This window comes from Setaria viridis, chromosome 3, assembly GCF_005286985.2.
Source record: "Setaria viridis chromosome 3, Setaria_viridis_v4.0, whole genome shotgun sequence".
NCBI lineage: Eukaryota > Viridiplantae > Streptophyta > Magnoliopsida > Poales > Poaceae > Setaria > Setaria viridis.
In genome coordinates, this window is record NC_048265.2 from 14,342,368 (window position 1) to 14,355,284 (window position 12,917).

General features: G+C 42.6%; 1 protein-coding gene across 1 annotated transcript; it reads right to left on the minus strand.

Annotated features, from left to right (window-relative positions):
- Positions 1–4,846: 4,846 nt before the first annotated feature.
- LOC117849885 (cytochrome P450 98A1) lies at positions 4,847–9,032 on the minus strand. The gene is made up of 3 exons (XM_034731618.2): positions 8,481–9,032; positions 6,245–6,639; positions 4,847–5,696 (listed from the first exon to the last, which is right to left on the minus strand). The coding sequence occupies exons 1-3, from the start codon at positions 8,974–8,976 to the stop codon at positions 5,049–5,051; spliced, it is 1,539 nt and encodes a 512-aa protein (XP_034587509.1). The 5' UTR covers positions 8,977–9,032; the 3' UTR covers positions 4,847–5,048.
- Positions 9,033–12,917: the final 3,885 nt, after the last annotated feature.

Below are 12,917 nucleotides of genomic sequence, written 5' to 3' on the forward strand. Positions count from 1 at the left end.
CGTCCTTTGGAACGAGTGCCATATTTTCATAATAGAAGTATGGTGGCCCAATAGCCTATCTAGGCAAAAGATCTGTTCACTGAGCATGGCCTATTTTGGCAATCCAAAACCAACCAAAAGTTGATGGGTCAAGATCAGTAAACAAATCTCTGCATGAACAAGCTATTGGGCCACCACACTTCTATTATGAAAACGTGGCTCCAAAAAGCGTTTGGAAAACTATTTTAAGATTCTTTGATGATATTCAGCTAGAGTTTGTGGACTCAACGTCCTTCTGTTCTACCTATATTTCAGGATTATGAAATCCACTATGGAGCGTTTGTAGTCTTTAGTGTATCTTTTTTGTCCTGTTCCAGAATTCTTACATTTTTATTTTCTCGAACTAGTGAATGATACGAAGGTTGACCCGTGTAATGTTTATGTCACTCTATTTTAACATACAAACTATCCAAAAATTTGTAGCAATGACCAAATTCTATTTCTTTGACCTACAATTTATTTAGCTCATATTTATTGCAAGGACTACAAATTAAAAACACATTTACTCTATATTTTCCCATACCTAATATTGCAAGTTCTTTATCTAATACGAAACATCTATAACAAGCAAGCTATCTATAAAATTGTAGCTCAAAACATGTATAAATTAAAAATCTCTCCATTCTCCCTAGCTCATTCTAAAACTCTATTTTCCCTATCTCTAAAGCATAAAACAAAGCATAACAACCATAAATGAAGGGAGAATGAAGAAGCTAACCTTTACAATACTTTTGATGAGTGAAATCACCACGAAATTAATGAAAAAAATGGCAGCACCTCCCTAAACTTGCCAAGTTGCCATGGAGAAGGAGCCCGAGCTCTATCTTTGAGTGGCTTAGGCTCGGGGGAGGAAGAAGGGGATTTTATAGGCGGGGCGTTTAGTCGCAGTTGGTAACACCAACCAGGACTAAAGAGCGTCATCTAGTCCCGGTTGGAACTACCAACCGGGACTAAATATTTAGTCCCAAGACTAAATGGTTGGCCTTTAGTCCCGATTAGTGTTACTAACCGGGATTAAAAGCCCTACCAGATTCTCTAGCTGTTACAACCAGGACTAAAGGGGCCTCTTTAGTCCCGATTGATATTACCACCAGGACTAAAGCTTCCATCGGAAGTGGCTGTCGGTGATGGCCATTTGACTCGGGACTAAAGCTCTTTTAGTTCCGGATCCAAAAATGACCGAAACATATTATGCTGGATGGAAGGTCTCTTCTCTACTAGTGGTTCCTTCTGAATAAAACCAATTGATGTAATTGGGTAGATGTGCAGTTTTATTGTAGCGGTTGTTATTAACACCGAAATAATTGGATAGATAATTTATCGTTGCTATCTTCCTACTACTAATTGGAGGTTCCTTTTGAAGCCTCTAGGTGAAGCCACCTAGGATTCCTAGGTGGACACTTCAGAAAAAGAGAGAAATCCTAGAAATTCTGACAAAAAAGCAAAACATCCAACCATCAATCAATAGATTCAAATCATCATAGCCATTGGATCTATTATGTTTTCTAAAAAATTACCCACCTATGACATTATGAAAATAGCCTAAAGTAACCCCTAAATCTATATATAAATTACCCACCTCTGCAATTATATAAAATAAACTAAAGTAACCCTCTAATCTTCATCCAAATTACCCACTTATACCATTATAAATAATATTTAAAATAATCCCTAATTTGCAACTGAATTGCCTACCACTATTACTTAAAAACTTAAAGTAACCCCTTAAATTTGCATCTATATTACCCACACATGCCATTATTAAAAATAACATGAGGTAATTCTACGTTTGAATCAAATAACCTTATTTAAAAATATACAACAATATATGATTCTAAATCGTCTATATCTTTCACTATTGGTATACGATAAATCGTCTATATCTTTCACTATTGGTATACGATATAATAATTAAGGTCTATACGTATGATGTGTGTCACCATTTATAAGGATATAAAGTGATGAGAATATAGATTTTCATGCTAAAATTGTATCTCAAACTTAAGGTTCATTAAACAAATTCAAGCGCATACCTGCAATGCAAAGTGAAAAATTAAAGATTATAAATGTGGATGAAAATATTATAGATTAATTACTAACTAAAATCTATCATAATTGGATGAAGATATTAAGTATATATCTACATAAGTATTGTGTTTGAATATTTAACAAACGAGAGGTAGCTTATGGTAATAGTTTTGTAGCAATGTAGTCTCATTTTTTTTTTCATTGGAGACTCCGCATTAGTTCCCACAAGACAAGCTAGAAAAAAGAGACAAATTCTCATAAAAATTAAAAACATCAAACACCAATCCTGTAAACTCTAATAATCATAGCCATTGATCTATTATATTTTCTAAAAAGTTACCCACCACTGTGAAAAATATGCAAAAATGAGATCTAAACCTATATCTAAATTACCAAGCTCAGCTATTATAAAAAATAATCTAAAGTAACCCCATAATCTTCATCCATTTTACTAATACACATCATTATAAAGCATAACTTAAAATGTCATTCTAAAACTTTATCTATGTTACCCACGTGTGTTGTTATTAAAAATAACCTAAAGTAAACGCCTAAATATTAATCTAATTATCTTCATGTGCATCATACCGAAATATCGAAAAGTAAACTAATATATGATTCTAAATTACCTATTTATGTCATTGTTAATATAAAAATACTAAGTTAAAGTATATACACATGATGAATGCCACTATTTAGACCATTTATACATGTATGTGAGGAATTGATGAAAAATATTGATTTATATGCTAAACATAATGTATGGAGGATTGGAGGTGTGATACAAAATGGAAAAAGTACGAATATGGGTGAAAACGTGCATAGAATAATTATTAATTAAAAATCAATCACAACTAGATAGAGATAGGTACATATCTATATAAGTATTATGTTGAAGTATTGAAAAATAAGAGAGTAGTAGGTAAACAATTTTGATTATTAGCTAGGAGTTTAATTTCTAAATAATTTTAAATATAATAGATTCTAAAAATATTAGCCTGTGCGGGAGCACGGGTTGATGGACTAATTTTTCATAGGGGAGATGAATAATGAGATCCCTCCGTCCACTTTTTCTCCGCCCTATGCCGCTACGTGCGCGTGTATGCACACATTTGCAAGAATTAGAAATGGCTTGACATATACCTTTTGGTCATGTAATGTATGTTAAAGATGGTTTTTTTAAGAACTAACAGAGCACTGCCATATCATTTATCATTTAAGAAGGAGAGTGAAGTCGAGGATTATATCATGACAATTACATAAATAACTTGCAATACTCTAGCTCTTAAACAGTCTAATAAACTAAACATTAAAATGAAAACCCTCCTGGCTCCCAGCACTGAGCACCCGCAATGCCATTTCAACTTTGATCATTGTAGCCACCTGCCTCGGGCTGCTCCCTTTTCCCTTCGAAGATCCGATTCCGTTCCTTCCAAATATTCCAAGTTGGGTACACAATCACTGCACTTTCGCACGCTTTGGCTTCATGGCCATTTCTGTCAGTTCGCTATTCCACCATTCTCCCACTCCCTTGTTCGGGTCTGGCACAGGCGCAAATCAATCAGATCTCCTTTTTATTGTCTCATCATCTCCCAAACTTCACGGGCATATGGGCAGTGTAGGCACATATGATCCGCCGTCTCTTGCACTTGATCACAAAGTGCACATTCCAATCTGCACGGCCAATCCCTAGCAAACAGGCAAAAAATTTGTGTTTGCCCTCTGCCAATGCAAAGAATTTATGTTAAAGATGCTCACACATATACTTCTAATGCATGATCACGGATTGTCATCTAAGGGGATAATGATGATTCCATCCTTATTTTCTCAAGTATATATATTTTCTTTTGCCATATTAGTAGGAGTTGGTGGAGCCTAAACAAATGTTCGAGCGAGGAGTAAAGGGTTAGTAGGTGAAAATTTGAGCAAACATGCATAAAAATGCATTTTTATCAATGTTATTTATGTTGAATATTTTGCGTTGAAGATTTAGGAAATAAGTCCTTCTTTGTCGCGGTGCACAAGTTTACCCAAATACACAAAGTTTATATCGCTATGGTTTCTTTTCCACTACATTGTGAATATAGATCATATATCCTGTTAATCATCATCTATTGTGTCATTTTTATCTGCCGTAGACAACTCAACGGCAATATCTATATATATGTAATTAATTGGGTTTATATTTTTGAGCAACTGCAGAATTATCTAGGATGGGAATGTGGGATGACCCCATATCACGTGGCCATTTCGTGGATTATGGTGTGGTTACATGATTATATCTTACCATTTTCCTTGTGAATAATCAACTCACTCCTTTCAAACCCAACAAGATGGTCAGATTTAGAGCAATCTGCAGATCAAAAGACCATAAAAATGTCAATTTTATCAAAATCAAGCAACCTTTATTTTTCCTTTTTATCCTCCCACCAGTACCATTGCCGTGTGGCATGGAGTTTATGCTGAAGCCGTCTAATAAGCTTAGTAGATAGACAACCTACAATCTCTCTGCTCCATTTTTTTTTGCGGGTAATCTCTCTGCTTCATAACAAGCACAAATTTGATGTCGCAAATGTTTATGTCCATTAAAAAGCCCAAACCCATACTAGGCCACAAGTCAAGGCCCAAAAGGCAGAACTTTATTTGAGCCTCAAGCTTCAAAGCAAAAGACCAGAACATGCCGTGCCAGATCTCAGTCCAAAGTGGAATTGTGTTGACATGTGACACAAAGGGACATGGTGTAAAACGATATGTTCACTTCAACTACACCATGAAAATCTATAAGAAATGAACGTGAGTGTATAATCATCATTTGAAGGATCCGCATGTGACATATTTATGAGATTAGAAATGCAACTTCACATTTTACAACACTCTATATAAAGCACCTAGCTGAAAGCAGCAGCAGAGAGTATATAACCAGTAGCAGCAAGAAGAAAAGCCCAGGCCGAGCAGTGAATTCCACAGCGGCGGCAGGCAGCTCACATCTCGACAGGGACCCTCTTGTACAGCTCCTCGTTCTCCAGGCGCGGCCTGGCGACGGCCTGCAGCGGCGTGCCCATGAACGTGACGAGCCCGGGGGACTCAATCATGTCGACGTCCTCCGGCCTGGTGCCCTCCGGCAGGGACCACTCGAAGTGGTGCAGCAGGTGCCCGATCATGGAGGCCACGAGGTTGATGCCGAGCTGCGCGCCGGGGCACACCCGCCGGCCGGCGCCGAACGGCAGCACCCTGAAGTCGCTGCCCTTGATGTCGATGCTCTCCTCCATGAAGCGCTCCGGCCTGTACTCCAGCGGGTTGCTCCACACCTTGGGGTCGCGCGCCACCGCCCACACGTTCACCATCACGTTGGTGCCCTTGGGGATGTCGTAGCCGCCGATCTTGACGCTCGTGCTGGCCTTGTGCGGGAGCATGAGCGGCGTCGGCGGGTGCAGCCGGAGCGACTCCTTGACGACGGCCTGCAGGTAGGGGAGGCTCTGGAAGTCGGTCTCCAACATGACGCGGTCGCGGCCGACGACGCGGTCGAGCTCCTCTTGCAGCTTCTTCTGCACCCTGGGGTTCCTCACCAGCTCTGCCATCGCCCACTCGACTGAGATGACTGTCGTGTCCATTCCAGCAGTGATCATGTCCTGAACAGGGAGGGGGGAATCAAGGAAGATTAGTACTCAGCACGAGTTACCAGGATCGGTATCAGTAATGAAAATGTACATGGTGGATCCCCCCTTGAATTATTGGGGAAAAACATATGGTTTTCACCAAGTGGCTCAGTAGCTAACTGGCCTAACTTTTGCACTTTTCTCGTGTTTGATAGTAGGTGAATGATTGAACATAAAGTTCAACCATTTCCAACTACAGAGTAAACATAGACTTTTTCCAAAACCCACCATCTTACACCTACCTTGAGAAAGTGACGTCTCATTCTGACCCAAACTACATACTGAACCTACTGGACTACTGGAGTAGGCAAAAGAATTCTCCAGTGAACTTTATAAATCAGTATTCTTTTGCCTACTGACCCAAACTACATGCTGATGCACATGCACACATCTAGTATTAAAAGAATTCAGCAGTGCATCACATCTCACATCTGAGGAATAAAAAACTTAAAATAAACTCCAGGAGGAGGCATATACAAATGACTGAATGAGTAATCTGTGAGAAAAGGGATCCAACATACCCATAGAAGTCCAATAACCGTGTCTTCGCTAAGGTCATACTGCTCTTTGAGGGTGAAAAGTGCATCCACAAAGTGCTGCTTGGCACCACTCTCCTTGAGAGCCTTAGCATGCTCTTCAATGATCTTCATTGTCAGGCGGTCCCTTCTCTCATTGTGAGTTTTGTAGAGCTCCTCGTTAAGTGGACACAACCATCTCAAATACCAAATAAACTCAGCAACAGAGAGAGATGCACCAATCTTGATCCCGTTGTGCACGATAGTCTTAAACTCACGCCCTTGCTCATCAACTTCACCGTTTGCATTCATGAACCGCTTCCCAAATGCCAGCCTTGTTATGTTGTTGAAGGCCACCATAGAAAGGTGGTTCCTCACTACCACTGGCTTTCCTTCATTACCTGAAAACAATATAAGATAAAGTAATAATTTAAAATTAGATACTACTGCGAAATGCCTACCTGATCTGGTAGCTGACTGTTTCAATAGTGTAATTCATAGAAATATGTTATATTTCCTTTTTTTGTGGGTCATTCCAGGAATTACATTATGGAAAAATAAATGTTTGCTAAACAATATAAAAATGTTATCAATGGGTAGTTTGCTTTTGCAACTAAAATTACAAACCAGGAAGGAGCATAAGACGACCAGTGGAACAATCAATTTTGTGTTAAATAAAATCAAAAGGTTATCAATGAGTGGTTTGCTTTGCAACTAACATCAGAAGAAATGTGCATAGGACTATACATATTATTCATGAATACTAGAAAAATAAAACCTAACACTAGTGCAAAGAGATATATTCTGTATAATAACATGTCACCAAATAGAGTTCACATGCATTTTGCTATCTGAACTCCCCCTTTTGGGATATGCTGCAGCAATCCGTTCAAACCCACTCACTGATTGCTCCGAAACTACAAATACCCAATACTGCAGCAGAGTCTGGTTAAAGACTAAAAGCTATGTTGATTGAGCTCAAAATCACATTTATAACATATCATCAATCTGGTCAGCAAGTTTCTTTTTTAGAACTCCAATGGTATTAGCCTAGTTCGAACTTGGAGTCTCAGACAAATCAATGTAACATTTTTGCAAATGTCACATGGTAAGCTGCTCAGAAATCCAGGTTGTTTAAAATGCTCTCAGATTGCACAAGTGAACTACTGAACTATATAGTTCTGCATTAAAGCAAACCTGAATTCTTATGTTTGCGAGTTGTCACCACATTCATAATCTCCCATGTGCTGATCAAACTAATTGCCAAGAAAACAAAAAAGGAACCCTAATATGATTTTCATGAGCTATAGTTATGGCCAATGACAATGAAGTCAAACTTGCTGGTTTGGTCAAACTGGCCTAATGCCAATAGAGAATGCTTGGCGCACCAAGCTAAATTTGCATGTTATTCTCTCAGTGAGAGGACAGACTTCCCATCAGCACTTGCATCACATTATTATTTCTAGGCTGAGCCTATAGTAGTGTGAAAAATTCTTTAACAAAGTGTAGTGTGGAAACGGCCAAATTAGCAGAAGCCCAACCAAATACTTAAAACGGCATCTAGATCAAGAACAGCCTCGCGCCCTATGAATCCTAAAACTCATGGGACGACCAGTCAAATTTTATAATATAACTACCATGTCTGGTCGATATCAAGTATAACCCTGTTGCCTAATAAAATAAACCCCAAGGTTCCTCAGCTCAATGCAGCTCATCGACTCACCGATTACCAGTACTACTGCCTACTGGTGCCACTGTGCACACCAATTTAGCAAAATTATTGACGCTATGTCACCTCCGATAACGTGCTACCATGTGGCCACCTTCACAATACGAGGCCTTTCTATTCGTTTACCTGTGATTGGCTGAGATTTGACATTTCCCCTACAGTTTTACACAAAACCATCAAGAAGCCTACGAAGTTGCCGACCGAGGCCTGGCATTTTTCTCAACGATCGTAGCAGGCTTGCCACAAGAGCACAGAGCGAGTAGATACGCAATTACCGGCACTACTTAGCCGAGTCAACAGGAGGCAGCAGCTGGTCACCAAATCCACCAACACAGGCAGCGACACGCCGACACCCCCAGCAACGACCCCACCACGTCCCCACGACAAGTCTTCGTACCAAAGAATCGTCCTCCTTTTTTCACCGAACACCCTCAATTTTGTACGAATTGCATACACCTAACACCATCTGGGATCGAAGAGATGAGCAGTGAGATGAGATCTCTGGTTACTCACCCGGGGCGGTGGCGTCGCGGTGGACGGACTCGACCATGGCGGTGACCTCGTCCTCGCGGATGGGGCGCAGCGCCTCGAGGCGCTTGGGGGTGAAGAGCTCGAGGTTGCAGAGCTTGCGCACCTTGATGTAGTGCGGGCCGTAGTCGGCCCAGATCAGGTCCTGCCCGTTGCGGCTGAACCGCTGCGTGGAGCGGTTCCGCGGCCGGTCCGCCAGCTGCTGGTCCTTCTCCTTGAGCACCTCCTTGGCGAGCTCCGAGGTGGAGACGACGACGGTGAGGCCGGAGCCGAACCAGACGGAGATGATGGGCCCGTACCGCTCCGCCCACTCCTGGAAGCAGCGGCACCGGATCGGCTTGATCTGCCGCAGGTTGCCCAGCACGGGCCAGGGCCGCGGGCCGGGCGGGAGGCGGCCGAGGCGGAGCCGGTTGAGGAGCGCGAGGGAGAGCGGGATCAGGACCGCCGCCAGGCCGACGGAGAGGAGGAGGGAGGCGTCCATGGCTGCCCGGCAGGCCGCAGGCGTTGCGGGTTTGGTGGAGTGGAACAATGGTGGTGGTGCGGGTGTTCGGTGAATTTATACGGCGGGAAGAGTGGAGAAGAAGATGGGGCGTTGGCGGTAGGTGGGTGGGGCCCGCCGGGCTGGCCCTTTTCCTGGTCTCGTTTTCCACTTTCTTTCAGCTCACAGTTTTTCCTTTCTTTTTGAAATGAATAAAATTGGTATTTCCTGGCAATGAAATCGTAATTGTCTGGAGATAATATTTTTGAGAAAAAGAAATGTAACGAGGTCTACCAGGTGTTGTTAATTTCTTTTACAGATTGGGCTTAGCTAGTTGTGTGGTGTGAGCCTGTGAGGGGGTCTAAAACACTTGCTGCTGTTTCTGCTCAAACTTTTGGTGGCCGATGGGCGTTTGGTTTAGGGGACTAAATTTAGTCCAATCACAAGACATTAATTAGAAATATTAACTATAAGTTAATTATAAAATCAATTGCACAGATGGAGGTTTATTCGCGAGACAAATCTATTAAGCCTAATTAGTCCATGATTTGACAATGTGATGCTACAGTGTGGTAGTCATGGATTAATTAGGCTTAATAGATTCATCTCGCAAATTAGCCTCATTTGTGCATTAGTTTTGTAATTAATCTATATTTAATACTCTTAATTAGTATCTAAACATTCAACATGATGTGGACTTAGTCCGTAGAACCAAACATCCTCTTAGTTGAGTTCACCAACCACGGGGAGGATACCAGGTGCTGCTGCTGATTTTGAGGCTTGTTGACAACTCTGGAGTCGTCGATGGTTGACTCATCTCCATCCATACCCTGCCACGAGTACAGAAAATTATATACAGCGCATGACTTGCTGCAGATGTTTCGTATTACAGCGCACGCTCAAAACAACATCTGAACTACACTCTATTCGATCCTTAAAAAAAAACAGAGCTGCTCAGTGAAATATGAGAGCAAATCATGCTTAACTACTGTTCTTGGATCATCAGATCGATCGGGTAGAAACGAAGTGTGGAGAGCCAGACATGGCCATTGGGTTCCTGTGTGGGCAATCTTGAGCCAGTTTTTCCTGTCTCCTACCTGGCTACGGGCTACCTCTCACTCCCCACTCCCCAGTATCCACATGGGTATTCTTCACTGCTGCTGTCTCTCATCCGGTCTTCCCCCATCATCATCATCATTGCTGCTTCAAATAGTTGAATGTTTGGTGGGAGCGCGAAACATGGTCGTTGGGTACTGGGGGTTCCTGTGGGCCTGATTTCTGTGGACGATACGAACTACGGCCTACGGGCGGTTTCGGTTGCAGTTGTCTTCCCGGGTGCACAGTCAAAGAAATGTTCCGGCGACGTGTCCACGTGCACGTTCACTCGATCCAACGACCCCAGAAAACAAATCCAGTGTTACAAACCAGCTCTCTCGATGGCAGTCCGTACTCCGTAGGGTAGTTTTTTTGCCATCGGTGTAGAAGGCTGAAGCCGAAGTCCACGAGATGTTCGGTTCTGTTCTGCTAGTTTTTTTTTCCTGTTCTAGTAAGTAGTATTTGGCCCGTTCGACAGTTTTACGGCCCCTCAAATGGGCCTAGTAGCTCCTAGGCCTGGAAATCTTGGGCCTAATTCTGTATACTGATCGGGTTCGCGGCCCACTAGTATCTGTATCAGTACTAAAAAAAAAATCTAGTATCTGTATCAAGCCAACGGAAACACGACCCGTTGGGCCTTTGGCGTTTGCGTCGACGCGACAAATGGCAGGGAAAAAAGGTCCTCCCGGCTTCTATTATGTTCCTGCATTTCCCGTCTCCGTAGTTATCACTATCTTTTAAAAAGAAAATCGCAAGAGTTTTTGACCCAACCAATCTTTACTATTGCTCCTGCCTCTTACAGTTTTTAAGCTCTCCAAAAGCAAGACGAAGCAAAGATACGGGTAATTAAGTGTTAGGACGACTGCCGATTGGCCATGCTTGGCGAAGATCTCCACAACTATAGTCTCCGATATGCGGCAAGATCAATATGCAGCTATACTTCTGTTCCTGAGTGCGTTAACACTCTCTTATGTAATGAACTCTCCCAAGTAACACTAGTAGAGAATTGGCTTTCGATCCGACCCCTTTTGTCCCGGTTTAAAGTTGACCCGGGACAAAAGGGGGTGCGCCGGGGTAGGGAAAATTGGAGGGGAGCATTACTCCCGGTTGGTAATTGCAACCGGGAGTCCCGGTTGCAACGGCTAGCTGGGGGGCGTCGGTGGCGGGACCCTTTTATCCCGGTTGGAGGATCCAACCGGGATAAAAGGTGAACCCTTTTATCCCGGTTGGAGGCACCAACCGGGATAAAAAGGTTAGTCCCGGTTGGTGCCTCCAACCGGGATAAAAGGGTTCACCTTTTATCCCGGTTGGAGGAAAACTTCCAACCGGGACAAAAGGTGTTCCCTTTTGTCTCGGTTGGAGTTTTTAACCGGGATAAAAACTCATCCCCCACTATATCCCGAGACAGAGACTTTCTTCTTCCTCCAGCCCGAGCCAGTCCAGCACATTGATAGAGAGCTGAGCTTCACCTACTCTCCGGTGGTGCCAAAGCAAGGGAGGTGCTGCCTGAAGTTTTTTCCCTCATTTTCGTGGGAATTTGACTCAGCCAACACAAGTGTTGCGAAGGTTTGCTACTTCATCCTCGTGTTATGCTTTGATTTATGCTTTGGAGATGGAAAGATTATTTGCTACAATGTGATGATGAAGTAGAAAAATGGAGAGGTATTTTGAGCTAGAATGTGAGGGAGATTGATGTGTCATATATAGTATGCATTATTGCAGTGGTTTAAAAATGATGCTACCTTGTCTAGACGGTTTATCTTATCAAATTCAATATGGTTTTTTAAATCCATATACTTGTTGAACTTGCATACCGTGTTCATTTCGGCGAGAATGTTCTCCGCCGAGCAGCAACGTATGTCAAGAAGGAGGTTCGATTCTACGAGAAAGAGTGGATACGGACATCGTGACCGTGTCCCCTTTTCCGTAGCATCTAACCTCTTTCATGACGAAGTGCGGTGCCGCCCAGCTGAGGACATCCTCGCGAAATGAACACGGTCTTCAAGTTCAACAACTTCTGTAGTGGTAAGGAAAGAATTTTTGTACATAGATGACTTCTGCTACTTGTTGAACTTGCATACCGTGTTCATTTCTGCTACGATGTTCTCCGCCGAGTAGCAACGTATGTCAAGAAGGAGGTTCAATTCTACGAGAAAGAGTGGATACGGACATCGTGACCGTGTCCCCTTTTCCGTAGCATCTAACCTCTTTCATGACGAAGTGCGGTGCCGCCCAGCTGAGGACATCCTCGCGAAATGAACACGGTCTTCAAGTTCAACAACTTCTGTAGTGGTAAGGAAAGAATTTTTGTACATAGATGACTTCTGCTACTTGTTGAACTTGCATACCGTGTTCATCTCTCCGAGGATGTTTTCCGCCGAGCAGCAACGTATGTCAAGAAGGAGGTTCGATTCTACGAGAAAGAGTGGATACGGACATCGTGACCGTGTCCCCTTTTCCGTAGCATCTAACCTCTTTCATGACGAATACCGGTGCCGCCCAGTTGAGGACATCCTCGCGAGATGATCACGGTCTTCAAGTTGAACAACTTATGCAGTGTTAAGATAATAATTTTTGTACATAGATGGCTTCTGCTACTGGAGGAAGTGGCGATGGTGGGGGCGATCGTGGTTCCTATTATGGCAAGGTTCCAATCATAGTTGGCCCTCAGCATAAGCCGAAGAAAAAGAGCGCTTAAAGTCCTCCTTGATAATAACCAGTGGATGGCTTGTTGTATTGTATCATGTTGTTTGAGACTTTAATTTAAATATGTGTATTTGGATCTTCATGTTGTTTGGATCTTTAATCGATTTTCACGCGTAATCCATTGTCAAGTGTAATCCATTTTC

Bases quoted from the DNA above. Each gene is read 5' to 3' on its own strand.
- LOC117849885 (XM_034731618.2), bottom strand. From the start codon at position 8,976: ATGGACGCCTCCCTCCTCCTCTCCGTCGGCCTGGCGGCGGTCCTGATC. The intron at 6,640-8,480 runs GTGAGTAACCAG...TATTGTTTTCAG, and splicing joins CCGCGACGCCACCGCCCCGG to GTAATGAAGGAAAGCCAGTG. The intron at 5,697-6,244 runs GTATGTTGGATC...CTCCCTGTTCAG, and splicing joins CGGTTATTGGACTTCTATGG to GACATGATCACTGCTGGAAT.